The following is a 20,575-nucleotide window of genomic DNA, read 5'->3' on the forward strand; positions in this document are numbered from 1 at the left end:
CATGCACACACACACACATACACACGCACACACGCACACACACACACACACACACACACACACACACACACACACACACACAGAGAATTACATGTTTTCAAGTTCAAAACATACACAACAAACACTGACAGACAGATACATGATACACTAGCGCACACATGCAAATACAGTGGAACCCCTCTTCCAAGACCTGGAATAATAGGCGGTGAAAGGTGGATGCAGCGCCTAAAGGCAGTCGATCTACTGGCCAATGTGAATGCGTGATATATTGTGTAAAAAATTCCATCTCACACGGCATTAATAGGTAACATGCGCCTTGAGTCGCCTTGTGTGGTGAGATACGTGCGCGATATAAATCCTCGTAAATAAATAAAAATAAAATAAATATATAAAACAAGACAATTTAACACTCCTTCTTTTCAAGACCTTGTTTTCTCAGATTTTCTGTTCATAAAATGACCTCCATTTTAAGACTCCCTCGTTTATAAGACCTTGTTTTCTCAGATTTTTGAGGTCAGGGGGGTTCCACTGTAGCCACACAGAGCAACACACACATACACTATGCATCCGTCCATGCGTACGTATAATGTACGTACACAAACACACACACTACCACAAACCAATAACAACACACTACCACAAAACAACCACACACACACTACCACAAAACAACCACACACACACTACCACAAAACAACCACACTCACACTACATGTACCACAAAACCACACACACACTACCACAAAAAAAAACACACACACACTACCACAAAACAACCACACACACACTACCACAAAACAACCACACTCACACACTACCACAAACACTACCACAAACACACACTACCACAAAACCACACTCATACACTTCCACACACACACACAACCGCTAATCAGGTGACCAATCAACCCACTCCACCACCCCCCCCCCCCCCCCCCCAACCAAATTTGTTTCTACTCATACCAGAACGTTGCGCTTGAGATCGAGCGACCACTGGTCCATGAGCGTCTCCATCTTGCCAAGGTCAGGGTCAATGGTGGTCAAGTGCACCGTCTCCCTCGTGTCTCTCTCCCACCCCCTTGCATCGGGGAACATGGACCTCATGAAGGAGCCGCCTCTGCCATGGTCATCCGCTGAAACCAAAGGTCCATACCATTCAGACCTGGGAACACCTATTCTGCACTTGTAATATTCCAATACCAATACATTTTTCATTCACAGTGGGTGTCTGGCCATAGGCCAATGTTGTTACCATTGTTACAATACTGACTATTGTTAACAGCACTCTGTTGTGCCCTCTGACACAGTTCTTAGCACTTCTGTGAACAACTGTTATTTCCAATGGGCACACGGTGGGGGATAAGGCACTAGCCGGTATCCACATAAGTTGACCTGGGAGATCTGAAAAATCTCTACCCTAAACCCACCAGGCGGCTGCGATTTGAACTCACGACCTTCCGATTAGGGGGCCCATGTCTTATCCACTAGGCCACTGCCAATCAAACATTTGACTATGGACAGGCTTAAACGAAATAATTATTTATAATCTATGTGTCTCCTTGTAAATTAAAGTACAATAACATGCACTAATCAAGATTGTAAAACAGCACCACATCTTTAACAGCACATGTAAACAATGCAGAGCTGTGTAATAACAGCTTCTGTGTTTTCAGCGTAGCAATAGGGTTCGATATTTAGCTGAGACAAGTATAATGCTGACAGCTACTTGAATTTTGCACGGTTTGGTGCCTGTAAAAGAATTAGATTTTACACAGAATGTATTTTATGTACCGTAAGAAAACAAATGTGCAAATTGCATCGTCTGTCGACCAGTCACAGACGCAAACATGGCCAGGTACGCGTGTGCTGCATACACATCCTAAAAACCAGAAGCATGTTTCTTTGTCAAATTGCAAATATGAAAAGGATATTCAGCAACTTCCTTCGGAATATGGCCCGATGATCGGAATAGGGCTGTGTGAGCCTATCCTATCACAACCCCCTAATTCTCCCATGTATCTTTCAGAATAGCAATATTATGAAATAATCACCAATCCCAAACGAGGTCTCTAACCTGAAGTGTCTGAAGTGCGTACTTGAGAGTCGATTGAACTCTGTCCAAAGTCGGGCAATTGCTCTGCAGAGTTATTTGGTCTGCTTATGGAAGTTTTCTCTCCTTCCTCTTCAAGGGATTCCCTGCGTTGGGCTCCGTCCATGGCTGTAAAAAGAAATTTACAAAAAATGTAAAACAAATGATAGGTTTATGAACGCTACCTCAGGGGTGTTGCTAGACATTTTCATGTTGGGACATTTGGCCGAAACTGTCAGAAAGCTTAATTTAGGACATCTTGGAACATTTTCGGCCATTATTTTGGCTCATACAAAGTCACCGCAACATTGAAGCACAAGACTCAAGAGGGGAACACCAATACATACAATCATTATCTTAGGAACACAGATTACAGGGGGGGGGGGGGGGGGAGGGTGGGTACAACCTGGGGTCCAGGGTCCCGTTGGGGGGTCTGTGGGGCAAAGCCCCCCTGAAGCGGGAGCATTTTAGCTATCTTATAAACAATTTCTGGCTTATCCTTGATTTTAAACATGATCAACTGGTGTCAGCAGCCGACATCATAGTATGGTTAGAAGGAAGACATGTCGCATACTGTGACAATTAAACAATTAACTCTTCCCCCGGCTGTCGATGACTTCGCGATGTTGCAAAGTGACCTGGATAACCTCACAGCATGGGCTGATAAATGGCAACTCTATCGTCTGCTATGTCGTCTGCTTTGATCGACTCGACAACACTACTACCACTCACACTGACACTGTCCACATTCGCGGTGTTCCTGTCATTTTGTCCGGAATCACTTACCTTGGCGAAGGGTAGCAAACCTTGGCCAATTTAGTTTTTTTCTTTTTTGGTTGCGACATGATGTTCAAATCCAAATCACTGACTAATTGATAAACTTATCGCGAACCGGTGAACGCAAACGCTGAGAGTGTGGTTTCCCTTTTCCAAGGGAAACCACTCTGGCATCTATATTTTTTGGCACTGGCTTCCGTTCAAAACATTGATGTTTCGTTTTTGGTATTCGCAAAGGAAATAAACGTCAGTCAGTTGACTAAGTACATCGGCAGCAGTTTTAGCAATCAAAGCCTGACCAATACAAAAAAAAACTGGACAAACTTTGGCCGATTTAGGCGAATACTCTTCGGACATTTGGCCGATAGAGACATGAAAGTTTTGGCCAAAGTAAAAAAAAATCGGCGATTGGCCGAAGGGCCGACCCAAACGACACCCCTGTACCTTTAATCAAATGCAACATGAAACATTGACATTAGTACCTCCACCTTCAGCAGTCTTGTTCCCTGACTTGGAGAACAAAAGGTCAGTTAGACCTGGATTGAAAATGTCCTGTCAGAAAAAATTCTACATGACAAAATTATTGGACAGCTGACAATCCTGGGATGAAAACACTGTCAGATCAATTAATACACATCAGTGATCAATGACTGAGGCCTTAGCTGAGAACATTTTACACTGCTTGCGGTCCTCAAAGAGAACAAACAGGCATGGGAATTGGGAATTGGGGATTGGGAATTGATATTTGTACAAAAGGCTAAAAATGTGCAAGTAATAGGAAAGTCGACAGCGCAAAGCGCCTAGCCTTACTAGGGGAGTCCGGGGGCATGTTCTCCCGAAAAAAAAAATCTCCAAAAGAACCCATATGGTGCAATTTGGTGTCATCTTAGCTCCAAGTTTGCCATTAAATTCAGTTTTTAGAACCATTTTTGCCTCCCCCATTTTTTTTTTCCAGCAGAACAAACAAAACATTTGGCGGAAATGTGCCTTTCGGCGGACAATTCCCATGCCTGACAAACAAGACACACACACAACAGACAAGTAACCAGAGAAGGGATTCTTAAAAAGATGTAAAATTAGACTACAGGAAATTTTGAGGTATGTGGACATGAGTTGATGATCTGAAAAATGGCCTTGACAGTCTCCAAAATTCCACACACAAAAAACTGACTATGCCTTTAATCATTTATAAATACATGTAATACCCACCGGCTTGCTGTGAGGCACCAACAGTAATGATGTCCTCGTCACGACTGTTGAAGATTCCTCTGGTGTCGGACAGTTTCCCCCGTACCTCTCTTGGGTTGTACTCTGGCACCACCACCGCGTACTTCAACAGCTCATCATACTCTTCCTGGCAACAATCATGTTAAGTCTTATAAGTTCACTTGTAAGATTGATGGCGTGGTGGTAAGACGTCGGCCTCCTAATCGGGAGGTCGTGAGTTCGAATCTCGGTCGCTGCCGCCTGGTGGGTTAAGATTAGGTGTGGAGATTTTTTCGATCTCCCAGGTCAACTTATGTGCAGACTTAACCCCCTTCGTGTGTACACGCAAGCACAAGACCAAGTGCGCACGGAAAAGATCCTCTAATCCATGTCGGAGTTTGGTGGGTTATGGAAACACGAAAATACCCAGCATGTCTATACTCAACGAAAGCGGAGTGAAGCTGACTATGCTCTCAGAGTATAGTGTCGGGAAACCAAATGGGCAAACGAGCTCACATGTCACCAGCATTTCTGGAAAGCTGAAGAAGAAGAAGTTTTAAGATTGACAGATGAAGGTTCTATGTATTGTTTTGTCTGCAATTAAGCACTCTCTAAACTCTCCTTTTGCTGCCCAACATGCATGGCAACAGCGAGCGGCATAACCGACAGTGAGTAAAGTAAACTGTCCTTTCTTCTCTGTTTTTTTGTTTTATTCTTCTTCTGCGAACTTTTCTTTCTTTCTTTATTTGGTGTTTAACGTCGTTTTCAACCACGAAGGTTATATCGCAACGGGGAAAGGGGGGAGATGGGATAGAGCCACTTGTCAATTGTTTCTTGTTCACAAAAGCACTAATCAAAAATTTGCTCCAGGGGCTTGCAATGTAGTACAATATATTACCTTACTGGGAGAATGCAAGTTTCCAGTACAAAGGACTTAACATTTCTTACATACTGCTTGACTAAAATCTTTACAAACATTGACTATATTCTATACAAGAAACACTTAACAAGGGTAAAAGGAGAAACAGAATCCGTTAGTCGCCTCTTACGACATGCTGGGGAGCATCGGGTAAATTCTTCCCCCTAACCCGCGGGGGGGTCTTCTGCGAACACTTAACGTAAATAAAGTTTTCTTTTTAGTCATAAAACAAATCACTCAATCTCTATTTCACTTCAGTGTTTGGTTTGAGAAAAACAGGTGTTTCTTGGGTTGGAAAATGCAATGTTCATCATACCAATTTAAGCCGAAAGAAAAACTGTGCAGATGATATTAAACTTCAATAGCAGTCGGTATAGGAAGTAACCAAGAGTCAATACCAAGGAATAAAAACCAATTTTGTTAGTGTTCATTGTTGTCACCACTCTCAATCGTTTGGGAAACAGTTACTCATCAGAAATCGAAAATTTCAAAACTAAATTTTCATTTAATTAATATACTTACTCAACTCACATAAATGGCATTAACTTCAGTTCATTGCTAAGATATTGAAGTAGTACTCGACCCTGGTAAGGGGGGAAGTAACTCCCAAAGAAAAACAATCCGTAGTCAAGGACGGGAGTCACCTCCCCTACCGGTAACCCGCACATGCGCGGTCCTACTACCGGCCGTCATTCCCCCACGGAAACACACACCTGTAACACATATAATGTTAGCGGGGATGGATGGGAGGGTATAAACGATGTGAGTTGAGTAAGTATATTAATTAAATGAAAATTTAGTTTTGAAATTTTCGATTCAATCACATATTCTTACCTCAACTCACATAAATGGCAGATTGCACATAAAGGCGGTGGGATACTCACATTAAACTCTTGGAAGTATCTGGCCTGCGGCAACCATGGCTGGGAGGCAGTTGGTACCGTCCGGGTGAGTGCTGGCAATGTCCCGGAGGTAGTAGCTGAGGAAGACATCTTGAGACGTCCAGTATGCAGCTTTGAGGACGTCTGACATCCTTCCAGACTTGAGGACAGCTAAGGAAGTTGCCCACGCTCGAGCCTCGTGAGTCCGAGGTGATCGAAGAGGAAGGACTGACTGCCCCCCCCCTTGTGTCTGCCACCACTGATAGGCATGCCTTATAAGTGTGGAAGACCATCTGGTAAGCGTGGTTTTTGCAATGTCTTTATTTCGGGCTGTATTAATCGAAATAAACAACAACTTCTGAGCTGATGCTCGAATCGGAGCGGTACGCAACAAGTAAGCCTTAAGCGCGCGTACCGGACAGTTAGAAAGATCCGGATCGCCGGGGGCTAAAATGTCCCGAAGAGGCCGAATGGAAATGATCGGTGAAAGTTGGTCAGGTTTTTGATTTTTGGCGAGAAAATCGGGACGGAAACGCAGTGAAACCGAGCCGTCTCTTTCAAAAGTGATATCACGGTCTAGACCTGAGAGGCCGTGGATCTCGCTGCCCCTTCGCGCGGAAGCGAGCAGTATGAGCATGAGAGTTTTGCGCGTAAGGTCAGAAAGACTAGCGTCTTGTAAAGGTTCAAAAGCACTAGAACGGAGAAATTCGAGTACTAGCAGAACGTCCCAAGCCGGAACAGAAGTTCTCTCCGTTGCAGAACTGAGGGCCGCGCCCTTTAGCACACTCGCGATGACTCCCCCGAGGGAGATGGAGCGACCAAGCTGCTTAAGAGTAACCGAGATGGCTGAGCGGCGAACGCGCAAAGTGGACGCGGCGCGTCCCTGAGCGGAGAGCCATGCCAAGTGGTTTGCGACCTGCATTGATCGCGGGGCGACCGGGACAACATTGTTAGCTGCACACCATCGAGTCCAAGCCAGCCAGTGCGATGAATAAACAGAGGAGGTGGAACGCCTGTGAGCCTTCTGGACTAAGTCCAAAGTAAGATCTGAGGCGCCAGAGCGCTTCAGTGATCGCCGAACAGTCGCCAGGCGTGAAGATCCAGGAACTCGGGGCGATCGTGAAGAATGCCCGTCCTGGGCTGTAGAAGCTCCCCTCGCCGGAGGCTGAGCGGAATTGGCGGGCCGCTGGCGAGCCGCAGGAGGTCCGGGAACCAATGCTGACTGGGCCAGCGCGGTGCCACGAGAAGAAGACGAGGCCGCTCTAAGTCGGCTTTTCGCAGGACCCTTCCGATGAGTGGAGTGGGAGGGAAGGCGTAAGCCACTAGCCCTGTCCAGCTGATCGTCATCGCGTCGATCTTCCACGCTTCCGGGTCCGGAAACGGGGAGAAAAAGATCGGAAGGCGACGCGAAAACCTCGTGGCAAAGAGGTCGACCATCGGTCGCTCTACCTGCGCCCAAAGGCGGAGGAGCGCCTGATGTGCGATGGTCCACTCTGTGTGGAGGATCTGAGAGGACCGGCTGAGGGCGTCGGCCAGGACGTTCAGGCAGCCGGGCAGGTAACGAGCCGAGACCAGAATCTGATGGCGAGCGCACCAAGAAAGGATCTCGCATGCTCGGCTGGACAACAGTTGAGATCGGGAACCGCCCTGTTTGTTGAGGTAGGCAGCGACTGTCGTGTTGTCGGTATGAATCAACACATGGGTGCCCTGAAGGGCAGAGAGAAAATGCTGAAGCCCCAGAAAGACTGCCTCGAGCTCGAGGCGATTGATGTGCCAAAGCCGCTGCTCTTGTGACCACCGACCGGACGTCGTGTGTGTGTCCACGTGAGCCCCCCAACCCTTCTGAGACGCGTCCGAAAAGAGATGCGTGGAGGGAGGAGGAAGCGCTATGGGCACTCCCTGCAGAAGCCAAGGGGTGTTCATCCACTGAAGCGTGGTCTGCTGAAACCAGACCCCGAGCGGGACTGAAACGTCCCAGCCTTGTGAAGTCGGATTCCAGACTGAACTGAGCGCCGCCTGAAACGGGCGCTTGTGGGATCTGCCTAGCGGAATAAGGGACGACATGGACTCCATCTGGCCCTGTACAGACGCAAGCGTCCGGGCTGGAGCTGACTGAAGCCCTAACAGGGAAGACAGAAGAGCCTGCAGTTTGTCCACCCGGCGTTGAGTGGGACGGACTGTCCACTCCCGTGAATCGAACACCATGCCAAGGTAAGTAAAGGTCTGCGACGGAGTCAGCTCGGACTTGGTGTGGTTGACTCGGAAGCCGAGATCCTGAGCCTGAGCAAGGACAAACTGGGTATGCTGAAGGCAGAGCGCTTCCTGCTGATGAAGGATCAGCCAGTCGTCCAAGTATGCCCTGAGCCGAACCCCGTGCTGCCGAACGAGGGCACAAAGTTGGCGCACCACCATGGTGAATACCCAGGGAGCAAGTGACAGCCCGAAGGGAAGGGCTCGAAACTGGAAGATTCGGTCCCCCCACAGAAAACGCAACCACTTCCGGTCCGCCTCGTGCATGAGGATGTGGAAGTAGGCGTCCGTCAGGTCGACGGACGTCACCCAGTCGCCCGGGCGAAGCGCCTCCCTGACGGTCGCCGGCGTTTCCATGGTGAACCGAATTTTGCGCAAAAAGCGGTTCAGTGGAGAGAGGTCTAAGACTGGCCGCCACCCCCCGGAAGCCTTGGGAACAACGAAGATTCTTCCGTAAAAACCCAAGGAGGAGTGGTCGAGAACCTCCTCTATAGCCTGCTTCTGCAGCAAGAGAAGGATTTCCGCCTGAATTGCCTCCCGAGCGTCGAGGCTGGCCGGAAACCGGAAGTTGGCCGGCGCTCTGGACAAAGGGGCCTTGCCTTCCTGCCAAGGAAGGCGGAACCCCGATCGAATCACCCCCATGATCCATAGGCTGCTTGTCCGAGACAGCCACACTGGAAGGGCCCGGGAGAGGCCGCCTGCTACCGAAAGGGTAGAGGCTGGGGGGGTGACTGGATCGGGGGGGTCTCATTGGGGGTTGGGCTTGCGCCCAGACCCCCGCTTCCCAAAGGAAGGTTTACGCTGGTAAGGGCGGGAACGTGAACCACCCCTACCTGCCTGAGACGACTTCTGCCCCGAGGACTTGCCTGCAGCTGGTGCAGAACTCCGTGGTTTGTTACCGTGCTGCTTAAGAGCGAGTTCCGTCAGTTGCACCACATGATGGTCACGAGCCTCCTCCGTTTGCTGCCGGAGGGCATCCAAAGAGCGTGATCCCAGCAATGCACCCTCTGAGAAGGGAGAGACTCTCAAAGAGTCTATGGTGGCCTTATCCGTCAGGCGTGAGCCGTTAAGAAAAGCCTCACGCCTCCAAAACACAACCTGAGAGTAGAGCCGAGCAGCAAGAGTCATCTGACTGTCAGTGACCTTCGCGAGGGCCGCCAAGAGCATGGCAGCATCAGCCTCAATGGCATCGTCACGGAACCTAAAAGGTTCGATGGACGAAGCGATGGCTCTCGTGAGAGACCGGATGAGCGTTTCCGCTAAGGAGGTCAGTTCGAGGGAAGAACGCCCGCTCTCCTCCAGCCCGAGTAGACTCTGTTCCGTACACACGGCAGTTCTATCTCGGCTATAACCGTCCTGCCGTAAGCGAGCCAGTTCCGGAGTCACCGGAAGTGGAGCTGTGGGCAGCGAAAACGAGGAGAGAAGAGAATGTGGCCTGCTAGGCAGCCGCGATCTTCTTGAATTAGCTGGGAGGCCGCCGCCTGCCTGAGCCGAGGCTAACCAAGGCTGAGCAGACGGGGGGGGCTTCCCCATGAGCAGCCAAGAGAGGGTAGGGTGTGTTAGCGTCCGCCAACACCTGAGCCATCACAAAAGGGACGGAAGGAGATTCAATGAACCGGAACTTCGCCTTCGTGTCCCCCGCGCCCGCAAAATCTGCCAAAGCAGAAGGAGGGGGTGCGACCACAGTAGAATCGGCGGAGACACCCTCAGGGAAGTACCGTGAGGTTATCTCCGCAGCCAACTCCAGAGTAGGGCCCAGTTTATTGGGAATCCGTAAGGGGGTAACAGATTCAGAGCAATCCTCATCCCCTTCCTGTTCCTCTCCAAAACCTTCCTGATCCCCATCAAAAGGAGGGTCCGGCAAACCGGAAACCCACCCGTCCACGGAAGCGGAAGTGGCTAAAGTCGGTTGAACAATAGACGGAAGCGCCGCAAACTGTCCACCAACAGCACCGCCGACAACCGGAACCGCCGCGGCGGAACCGGAAGTCGGGGCCGGAAGTCGATGCGTAACCAGGGACGGGATAGCAGGGACACTGCCACCGGAACCACTAGCCCGCTGTCCTCCACCGGAAGTGCCTGCCACAGCACAACCGGAAGTCGAGGATGACAACCCGCGGGCAGGCCCGACCGGAAGCCCCGAGGGGCAACCAGAGGAGCCTACCCCCTGCGAACTCGAACCAGGAACGGCGGCAGCCGGACCAAGAGCTACAGGTCGATGACCGCCGACAGAATCTTGTAGGCCAGAGCTGGGCAAACAAGACGCTGCTGCCTGCCCCCCAGAGGCCGGGACAGCCGAAACTGATCCCAGGGGGGCAGGCTGGCGCGCTTCGCCGCTCCCTAGCGCACCCGCCACGTGATGGACGGTGTACTGCCGGGGAGGAGCCGTCTGCGAACCCGGCGACGCAAGAGCGTAACCCGGGCCCGCAGGCAAGTGTGAGCCCCCAAAAAGATGGGGACTCCCACAAACGCCGCCCAACGCCGAAGCGCTGGAACCGGGCGGCGCTAAGGCCGCGAACCCCCCTGAAAAGGCAGGGGAATCCGCAACCAAACCAGAAAAATCCGGCCCGAGATCAGCCGACGTGATCGTCGCTGACGGCCGCAGCCTAGAAAGAGAGGCCACCCCCCCCACGCCAGGCGGGAGGGGAGCGACAGGCCTTTCCGCAGAATGTAAGGCAACTAGGTCATGCTTCAAAGTAGCAAACATTGCCAAAATTTCTTCCCGAGACACGGACTCGCTAGACCGTGGCGTCTGCGAGCGCGAGAGAGGAGAAGTAGAGCGTTCCTGCGTAGGAAAAACCGGTGACGGTGACGTGGAGTCAAGCGAAACCCGTTCTGTCTTCTTAGTCACCGGGTCAGTAACCAGAATTAAAGACGTAGCCTGTGACGAAGTTACAGAGGCACGCGTCTTTGATTTAGACTTAGACTTGTCCTTATCCTTCTCTTTCCCCGGTGAAGAGAGCAGAGAAACAAGTTTGCCCTTGCTTTTAGAGTTTTTGTCCGCCATTTGCAATATCGAACACGCGCACGTGGAGATGAATTACAACAGCGAAAATACTCAAACAAACGCAACGCGTAGCGAAGAGAAGTGAAACGATCTTACCTAAAGAAAGCAACGCAAAGACCAGGGTCAAATGGCCTTCCACAAAAAGGCCAAGGCAAAAAGATGCCGGAGTACAACAACACGTCTGTGCAGTAGTGTTGAAGTGGGTGGAATGACGGCCGGTAGTAGGACCGCGCATGTGCGGGTTACCGGTAGGGGAGGTGACTCCCGTCCTTGACTACGGATTGTTTTTCTTTGGGAGTTACTTCCCCCCTTACCAGGGTCGAGTACTACTTCAATATCTTAGCAATGAACTGAAGTTAATGCCATTTATGTGAGTTGAGGTAAGAATATGTGATTGAACCCTGATTTCAATACCTTTGAAAAAATCAGGAAAAGTCAGGTCTGAAAAAGGGGAAAGCCTTAAGGCTGGAGAACACTTTGGAGGCCCAATTTCAAAGTGATTAGGTAGTTTTAAAAGTTACTTTTTCTGTTAGTTCAATGTTTGCTTTATCAGGAAAATACAAAATATAAAGGGCTTAACGCGCAAAATTTTAAGATAACGACTGAAGTTTAAGCATAGGTATCAGATTTTTTCACGCAAACACTACTGAATAAGTTGCAATAATGTATTGTGAAAATGTAAACAAAATAACAATCAGATGATCACAAACTGAAGAAGAGAAATAGGGAAGCAAAATAGAACATTAAACGTAGTGATTTTACTTGTGAATTCGGAAAAAAAATCCTTTTGTATCCATTTTGAAGCTCAATTTGAAGCATGGAACACCAACAAACATTGATTAAAAGTGTTAAAGTGATTACAGTGTTCAGAAATAGTGTTAGATACCAAGTTGAGTTATCCCTCTTTACCAATTTTAAAAAAAATACACCTCTTAACGCGCAAAATTTTGAACTGTGATGCTTTTACTACCCCCACCCCCTTCCCATTTGTCAGAAAAGAGTGCATATTATCTTCCAAATAGAAAAGCAGAGTAGTCAGATGATCAAAAACTTAAGAAGAGAAAGAGGGAAGCAAAATAGAACATCCAACATAATGATTTAACTTGTGAATTATGAGAAAACTATTTTTTTTACCCATTTGTGAAGCTTAATTTGAAACTTGGAACACAGACAAACATGTATTAAAAGTGTTAAAGTGATTACAGTGTTCGGAAATAGTGTTAGATACCAAGTTGAGTTATCCCTCTTTACCACTGTTAAAAGAAATACACCTCTTGTCGGCCAAAATCTTGAATTGTGATACTTTTACTTCCCCCACCCCCTACCCATTTTTTCAGAAAAGAGTGCATAATTATTATCTACCAAATAGAAAAGCAGGGTAGTCAGATGATCAAAAACTGAAGAACAGAAATAGGGAAGCAAAATAGAACATCCAACATAGTGATTTAACTGGTGAATTCTAAAAAAAACCCACTTTTTTACTCATTTTATTAGCTTAATTTGAAGCTTGGAACTGAAGACAGAAAAAAAAAATTAAAAGTGCTAAAGTGGTTACAGTGTTCAGAAATAGTGTTTGATACCAAGTTGAGTTATCCCTCTTCATCACAGTTAAAAAAAACACACCTCTTGTCGCGCAAAATCTTGAACTGTGATGCTTTTACTACCCCCACCCCCTACCCATTTTTCAGAAAAGAGTGCATATTATCTTTCAAATAGAAAAGCAGGGTAGTCAGATGATCAAAAACTTAAAGAAGAGAAAGAGGGAAGCAAAATAGAACATCCAACATAATGATTTAACTTGTGAATTATTAAAAAACCATTTTTTTTACCCATTTTTGAAGCTTAATTTGAAACTTGGAACACAGACAAACATAAATCAAAAGTGTTAAAGTGATTACAGTGTTCAGAAATAGTGTTAGATACCAAGTTGAGTTATCCCTCTTTACCAATTTAAAAAAAAATACACCTCTTAACGGGCAAAATTTTGAACTGTGATGCTTTTACTACCCCCACCCCCTTCCCATTTGTCAGAAAAGAGTGCATATTATCTTCCAAAAAGAAAAGCAGGGTAGTCAGATGATCAAAAACTTAAGAAGAGAAAGAGGGAAGCAAAATAGAACATCCAACATAATGATTTAACTTGTGAATTATGAGAAAACTATTTTTTTTTACCCATTTTTGAAGCTTAATTTAAAACTTGGAACACAAACAAACATAAATCAAAAGTGTTAAAGTGATTACAGTGTTCAGAAATAGTGTTAGATACCAAGTTGAGTTATCCCTCTTTACCACTGTTAAAAGAAATACACCTCTTGTCAGCCAAAATCTTGAACTGTGATACTTTTACTTCCCCCACCCCCTACCCATTTTTTCAGAAAAGAGTGCATATTATCTACCAAATAGAAAAGCAGGGTAGTCAGATGATCAAAAACTTCAGAACAGAAATAGGGAAGCAAAATAGAACATCCAACTTAGTGATTTAACTGGTGAATTCTGAAAAAACCCACTTTTTTACTCATTTTATTAGCTGAATTTTAAAGCTTGGAAGACAGAGAGAAAAAAAATGAAAGTGCCAAAGTGGTTACAGTGTTCAGAAATAGTGTTTGGTACCAAGTTGAGTTATCCCTCTTCATCACAGTTAAAAGAAACACACCTCTTGTCACGCAAAATCTTGAACTGTGATGCTTTTATTACCCCCACCCCCTACCCATTTTTCAGAAAAGAGTGCATATTATCTTTCAAATAGAAAAGCAGGGTAGTCAGATGATCAAAAACTTAAAGAAGAGAAAGAGGGAAGCAAAATAGAGCATCCAACATAATGATTTAACTTGTGAATTATTAAAAAACCATTTTTTTAACCCATTTTTGAAGCTTAATTTGAAACTTGGAACACAGACAAACATAAATTAAAAGTGTTAAAGTGATTACAGTGTTCAGAAATAGTGTTAGATACCAAGTTGAGTTATCCCTCTTTACCAATTTAAAAAAAAATCCACCTCTTAACGCGCAAAATTTTGAACTGTGTTGCTTTTACTACCCCCACCCCCTTACCATTTGTCAGAAAAGAGTGCATATTATCTTCCAAATAGAAAAGCAGGGTAGTCAGATGATCAAAAACTTAAGAAGAGAAAGAGGGAAGCAAAATAGAACATCCAACATAATGATTTAACTTGTGAATTATGAGAAAACTATTTTTTTACCCATTTTTGAAGCTTAATTTAAAACTTGGAACACAAACAAACATAAATTAAAAGTGTTAAAGTGATTACAGTGTTCAGAAATAGTGTTAGATACCAAGTTGAGTTATCCCTCTTTACCACTGTTAAAAGAAATACACCTCTTGTCGGCCAAAATCTTGAACTGTGATACTTTTATTTCCCCCACCCCCTACCCATTTTTTCAGAAAAGAGTGCATATTATCTACCAAATAGAAAAGCAGGGTAGTCAGATGATCAAAAACTTCAGAACAGAAATAGGGAAGCAAAATAGAACATCCAACATAGTGATTTAACTGGTGAACTCTGAAAAAAACCCACTTTTTTACTCATTTTATTAGCTAAATTTTAAAGCTTGGAAGACAGAGAGAAAAAAAATGAAAGTGCTAAAATGGTTACAGTGTTCAGAAATAGTGTTTGGTACCAAGTTGAGTTATCCCTCTTCATCACAGTTAAAAGAAACACACCTCTTGTCGCGCAAAATCTTGAACTGTGATGCTTTTACTACCCCCACCCCCCTACCCATTTTTCAGAAAAGAGTGCATATTATCTTCCAAATAGAAAAGCAAGGTAGTCAGATGATCAAAAACTTCAGAACAGAAATAGGGAAGCAAAAAATAACATCCAACAGAGTGATTTAACTGGTGAATTCAGAAAAAAAAACCAATTTTTTACTCATTTTATACGCTGAATTTAAAGCTTGGAAGACAGAAAAAAAAATTAAAAGTGCTTCAGTAGTTACAGTGTTCAGAAATAGTGTTAGATACCAAGTTGAGTTATTCCTCTTCATCACAGTTGAAAGAAGCACACCTCTTGTCGCGCAAAATCTTGAACTGTGATGCTTTTACTACCCCCACCCCCTACCCATTTTTCAGAAAAGAGTGCATATTATCTTCCAAATAGAAAAGCAAGGTAGTCAGATGATCAAAAACTTCAGAACAGAAAGAGGGAAGCAAAAAACAACATCCAACAGAGTGATTTAACTGGTGAATTCAGAAAACACACACTGTTTTACTCATTTTATAAGCTGAATTTAAAGCTTGGAAGACAGAACAAATAAATTAAAAGTGCTAAAGTGGTTACAGTGTTCAGAACTAGTGTTAAATACCAAGTTGAGTATCCCTCTTCATCAAAGTTAAAAGAAACACACCTCTTGTCGCACAAAATTGTATACTGTGATGCTTTTACTACCCCCACCCCCTACCCATTTTTCAGAAAAGAGTGCATATTATCTTCCAAATAGAAAAGCAAGGTAATCAGATGATCAAAAACTTAAGAAGATAAATAGGGAAGCAAAATAGAATATCCAAAATAGTGATTTAACTGTAGATTTCAGAAGAAAAAAAACCTTTTTTTAAATCATTTTTGAAGCTGAATTAGAAGTTTGGAAGACAGAAAAAAAAAAAGTGCTAAAGTGGTTACAGTGTTCAGAAATAGTGTTAGATACCAAGTTGAGTTTTTGCTCTTTATAAAAGAAACACACCTCTTGTCGCGCAAAATCTTGAACTGTGATCCTTTTACTACCCCCGCCCTCTACCCATTTGAACAGAAAAGAGTGCATAATTTGTATTCTCTTCCAATTAGAAAAATAAGTAAAAGCAACTGGACATTTTTAAAATACATCTTTTCTGTCAGTCCAAGGATTGCTTAGTCCATTAAAAACAAACAGACTAGGATTTAACGCACCCATTTTAAGAAAAAGTTAACATGATAATTGATATAATTATCAGACTTTTTTTTATGCAATTACTACTGAAGATTCCAGACCAGGTAAAACAATCATTTTATATCCTTTGTCACATCTTTTTTTTTTATATATATAAATCTATCTATAGCGAGTCTTGTCTCTTTGTGTCATTTATTTTCAAGAATTCTATCCTGGCAACAACAACAACAAAAACACCTACCTACCTACCCTATTTTTTTTAGCCATGTTAATAGAAACAGACAATTTATTTGTTTTGGCCTAAAGATCTTGAAACATTTGTTTTAATAGAGAAATAACAAGTACAGCCATTAGCTGTGTCACTCGAATTTCTTTGTCAGGCTGAAACTTAGCTGTTGCGTTGGTGTCTGCTGTGTGTATCTGGGTCCAAAGCAACTTTCACATTCTCATCTACACACTCACGTTACACAAGTATAATTTATATACAATTCCACCCACAGAGGCGTTCGGGGATGGGGGTCTCGCACTCGGGCGAATCACACCACAAAATACAAAGTATAACGTACACAGATTTTACTATTGAACCAAAAAGCAAATTAAATCATGAATAAATCAATCAAGCAAAACTTCCACACAATGACACACTCACTCTCGGTTCACACTGCGCTCTGGACGTGCACACTTGGCAGCACGTATACCGTTCCGGCACCGTTTGTCTTCCTGCAAGTCCAGCATAGGCACACGATTGTCCAAGAATCACAATAATCCTCGTGAATGTCACAGCAGGCATAGTAGAAGAGTCCAAAAGGGTGCGTTGATGGTGGTAATCCGGTGTACACACACACACACACACACACACACACACACACACACACACACACTCCGGTTTGGTAAGTTACCTGATAAATAATGTAGCCTGTGGATTTAACGGGGAGACTGGTCAGACAGGAAGAGCATTTCACATTTCCGATGTTCAGCGATAAACTTGTTTTCTTCGAGAGTTCGATCTTCGTGCGATTCTGGCGCGTTGTCACCAAGAACGTAAAAAAAACCCAGGATATCATCATGATGCCTCTCTACAAAAACCAGGCAGTCTAGGAACTCTTCATCTAAAGTCAGTCAGTATTAGCCCCTCAACACAATCCTCATCTTGTCCCATAGTGATTTCTGCCGCCAAAGAACGTGTGGTTCTTAACTCACAAGACGGATTTGTCGTCTTCCATTGCGAAATTCAGATCTACCCCAACTACGTGCATTGATCTGAGCAATAAAATGTAGATGCGATAATCTGCAAACATCTCTTCAACACAATCTACATCTTGTCCCATCGTGATTTCTGTCGGCAAAGAACATGTGGTTCTCAACTCACAAGACCGATTTGTCATCTTTCACTTTCAGAAATTCAGATCTGCCCCAAGTACGTGCAATAAAATGTAGAAGCGATAATCTGAAAAAAAAATCTTTTCGCGTGAACGCTGCCACGTTGTCATCAGTCCGATGTCTTTTATCCAGAGCAGGGATGAACACACTTTTTCATCAGTAGTTTGTTATGTTTATCCGCAGACTGCTTTCCATTACTTGTCGTCTGTTTTAGCTTGACTCGTGGGGTTCTTCAGCAAGGCAAAAAGTGCCTGACACGTTCTCACGCACGACATGTCGTAAATGCAAGTTCTAACGATTGTTTTTTATTGCACTGATAGAGAATGTCGATATTTGTAAACGTCTGCCATTTCCTAATGTTTATTTCATTATTTTGCATCGGATATGGCTAGTAAGTGGATAATCTGTTACGACACGAAACGCGTTCTAAATCCGGGAAGGGAGGCTACTCCAACGTAGAAGGGAGGCTACTCCAACGTACTTTCCAAAGTGTGCTCCAGCCTTAAAGGCGAAGTGCAGCTCACAGCCTTCGTTTTGCCTTTTTGTTGCAGCTGAGTGCATTTACAGTTCAAAACTCCTCCTATGATAGTAAAACAAACCCAAAACTACCCCCAACGACGACATCTGTGAAGCTCGACAGTTTCTTGTTTACGCGAGTGCATAAATTAACCTAGTTATTACGTGGTGTTTGGTCGGAGTTCGATTCAACTGAGTGATTCCGGCCTCCATTTTGTTTTACACAAACTCATGATGACGTCTGACATAGTTTGCTAGTGACGTGTCTTTTCAGTTGTGCATGTTGTGATCTACTTGATCTAAATTTAGATCCAAAAATAGGCCAAGACCAGCCGGGTCCGAGTACGAAATTAATTCGTAAAAAAATCGCAGTTCTTGACTCTTTGAAACTGAGTCTTTGGGTGCAAGTCAATGAAACTTGGTAGTTCTTCTAACGGATAGCTGCCTGAGGTATGACTAAAAGCCCGAGGGGCTCCGTGCACCTGGATTTGACAAGTTCAGTACCTTTAAAAATAAAATTCACAAGTACATTTACACATGTATGTAAATTGTGATGAACTGAAAATCTAGAGGAAAAAGTGTTAAAAGGGGGAAAGAGTGTTGTAAATTTGACAGCCTTAAAGTTAAAAGAAAATCAGGTCTGAAAAATGAGGAAGCCTTAAAAAATAACAGTCATGTACATTTACACATGTCATGTAGTGTAGTGAACATTTTGAGAAAAAAAGGTTCCACTGTATTTAAAAAGTCCATCCTCCCACCTGTAGTCGCGTGGACACAGAGCTGCCGGGGGAGTCTGGGGGGATCACGGGGGGGTCCTGTAGACTGACATTGGAACTCGACGCCTGACTCATCGCTGCTTCCTATACTTCTCACCATGCAAACAATTTCTCAGGACCTCTTTAAGTTCTACTGTAGGAAACTTAGTTCAGAACGTTGTCTTCTTTGCAGTACTAATAGGCTGTTGCGCATGCTCCCAGAACGGAACAATTCAGTCACCTGAATACCAAAACAACAACAAAATGAATTCAACACCAAAACAACAAAATGAATAAAAAAAAATAAAAAAATGAATTCAATGCAAAAACAACAAAATGAATACAAAATCAACAACAAAATGAATGAATACAAAATCAACAACAAAATTAATTCCACTGCACTCAACATCATGGGAAAAGTGTTACTGAGTAGGTTGCTAACTTCGCTCTGTGAATATAAAAAGGTAACAAAATGTACTGGAAATATTGTTTATATTGGCAGTATTTAACTGATTCTTAATCTAAGTCTTATGCTTTACCCACTTTCAGTTTCATGCTAGTTCACTGTGTACTAGTTGCTTAATATTTTACATATCATATAAATCACCTCATTTTTGGAAAAATATTATGATGACTCTGATGAAATGTACATTGTTTCTGATAGATTGCCTGTGAAAACAAAAGAGATCATATATCATATGCGCTTAAATGAATAAACAGTTAAAAACTAAATCATTCGGCACAGCAAAAATCTCTCAAATTCGACCACTATAACTTTTTTATTGTTGAGATTCTGAGGCCACAAAAATAACAGGATAGGCAAGTTATCAGTTAGCGCTTTGGAATTAATTACTGACGTCTGCTAACCATGTTTTTTTGTGTGACAGAAAATGCAAACTGTACAACTAGTAGTGGTAAGTCATCCAGTCAGAATAAAAACCTGCTCATTTCATTTCTGTACTACATGTTCTGCCTTATGGCTTACATCTTTTTTAACGGAAACTGCTCTTTGAACTATACCAAAATGCAACCATGTTGGAACTATCTTTCATTGTTTCAAAACTTCTGAGATGAACACCCCGTGCCAGTTGCTGATGGTGATAAGTTACGCGACTTGCAAAATGGAGGAAGCCTGGAGCGTCTGTGACAGTCACTATTGATCTGCATGAAATGCATGACGAGTTTCTTCTGAATGTATACAATGCACCGGATTAGGTACTGCACATTTTCAATTGCAGCCTTCGATCTAGTTTCTTTATGTTTGTTTGGCTATAAGTTGTGAACTGAAGAAAGACCTGTACGTATTTGTTTGTTTCCGCTGTTACTGGTAGAGAACAATTCAACCATTCATGGGCACAAGCTGTCCTGAAACAGAACTAGTCATGCAAAAAACGAGCTAATTCCGTTATAAAAACGAGAATTGATCCGCCCAGTGTACTACAAAAATACGGCAAAACAGAGCAATTCTGAACAAGTTTCAACTCGTTAGTTACCCATAACAAAGCAAGCACTTTGCGAATGAAGACAGTATGTTCTTTTTCTCACAGCTTCCTCTTGTGTCTACCATATTCATCTTTACGCACACAATTCATAATGTTGGATCATCTTACCCTAAACAATGAAATAAAACCTCAAAAGCGCATCTCCTGTATCAACAGCTACTCGGCCGCCATGCTGTAAACAGTTTTCGAAAGGCAGAGACATTTAGTAACAGTGATTTTGATTGGTCTCATTCCGAATTACCGCGTGTGCGCTGTGGAGTAGTTCCCCTCGGTCTGACTAATTACTACGCGACCGCATGCGACCACACGCGACATTGCACTACCTTGCGCGACCTCAAACTAAAGCATGTAAAGTATGTATGTTATATTTTTATATATATATAGTATCTTCACAACATTATCTGACTTTATC

General features: G+C 44.1%; 1 protein-coding gene across 2 annotated transcripts in view; it reads right to left on the reverse strand.

Moving 5' to 3' along the window:
* Positions 1-20,343, reverse strand: part of LOC138950600 (centrosomal protein POC5-like) — a 42,934-nt gene extending 22,591 nt beyond the window's left edge. Inside the window, exons 1-5 of one of the 2 annotated variants that reach the window (XM_070322304.1) lie at positions 20,272-20,343; positions 18,665-18,902; positions 4,076-4,220; positions 2,075-2,218; positions 964-1,133 (exon numbers count right to left, since the gene is read on the reverse strand). In XM_070322304.1, the coding sequence (XP_070178405.1) occupies positions 964-1,133; positions 2,075-2,218; positions 4,076-4,220; positions 18,665-18,757 (552 nt within the window). In that variant the 5' untranslated portion in view covers positions 18,758-18,902; positions 20,272-20,343. The remainder of the gene's footprint in view (positions 1-963; positions 1,134-2,074; positions 2,219-4,075; positions 4,221-18,664; positions 18,903-20,271) is intronic. The other variant, XM_070322305.1, reaches the window with a different exon arrangement.
* Positions 20,344-20,575: the final 232 nt, after the last annotated feature.

This window comes from Littorina saxatilis, linkage group LG16 (genome assembly GCF_037325665.1).
Source record: "Littorina saxatilis isolate snail1 linkage group LG16, US_GU_Lsax_2.0, whole genome shotgun sequence".
In the NCBI taxonomy this organism is placed as follows: domain Eukaryota; kingdom Metazoa; phylum Mollusca; class Gastropoda; order Littorinimorpha; family Littorinidae; genus Littorina; species Littorina saxatilis.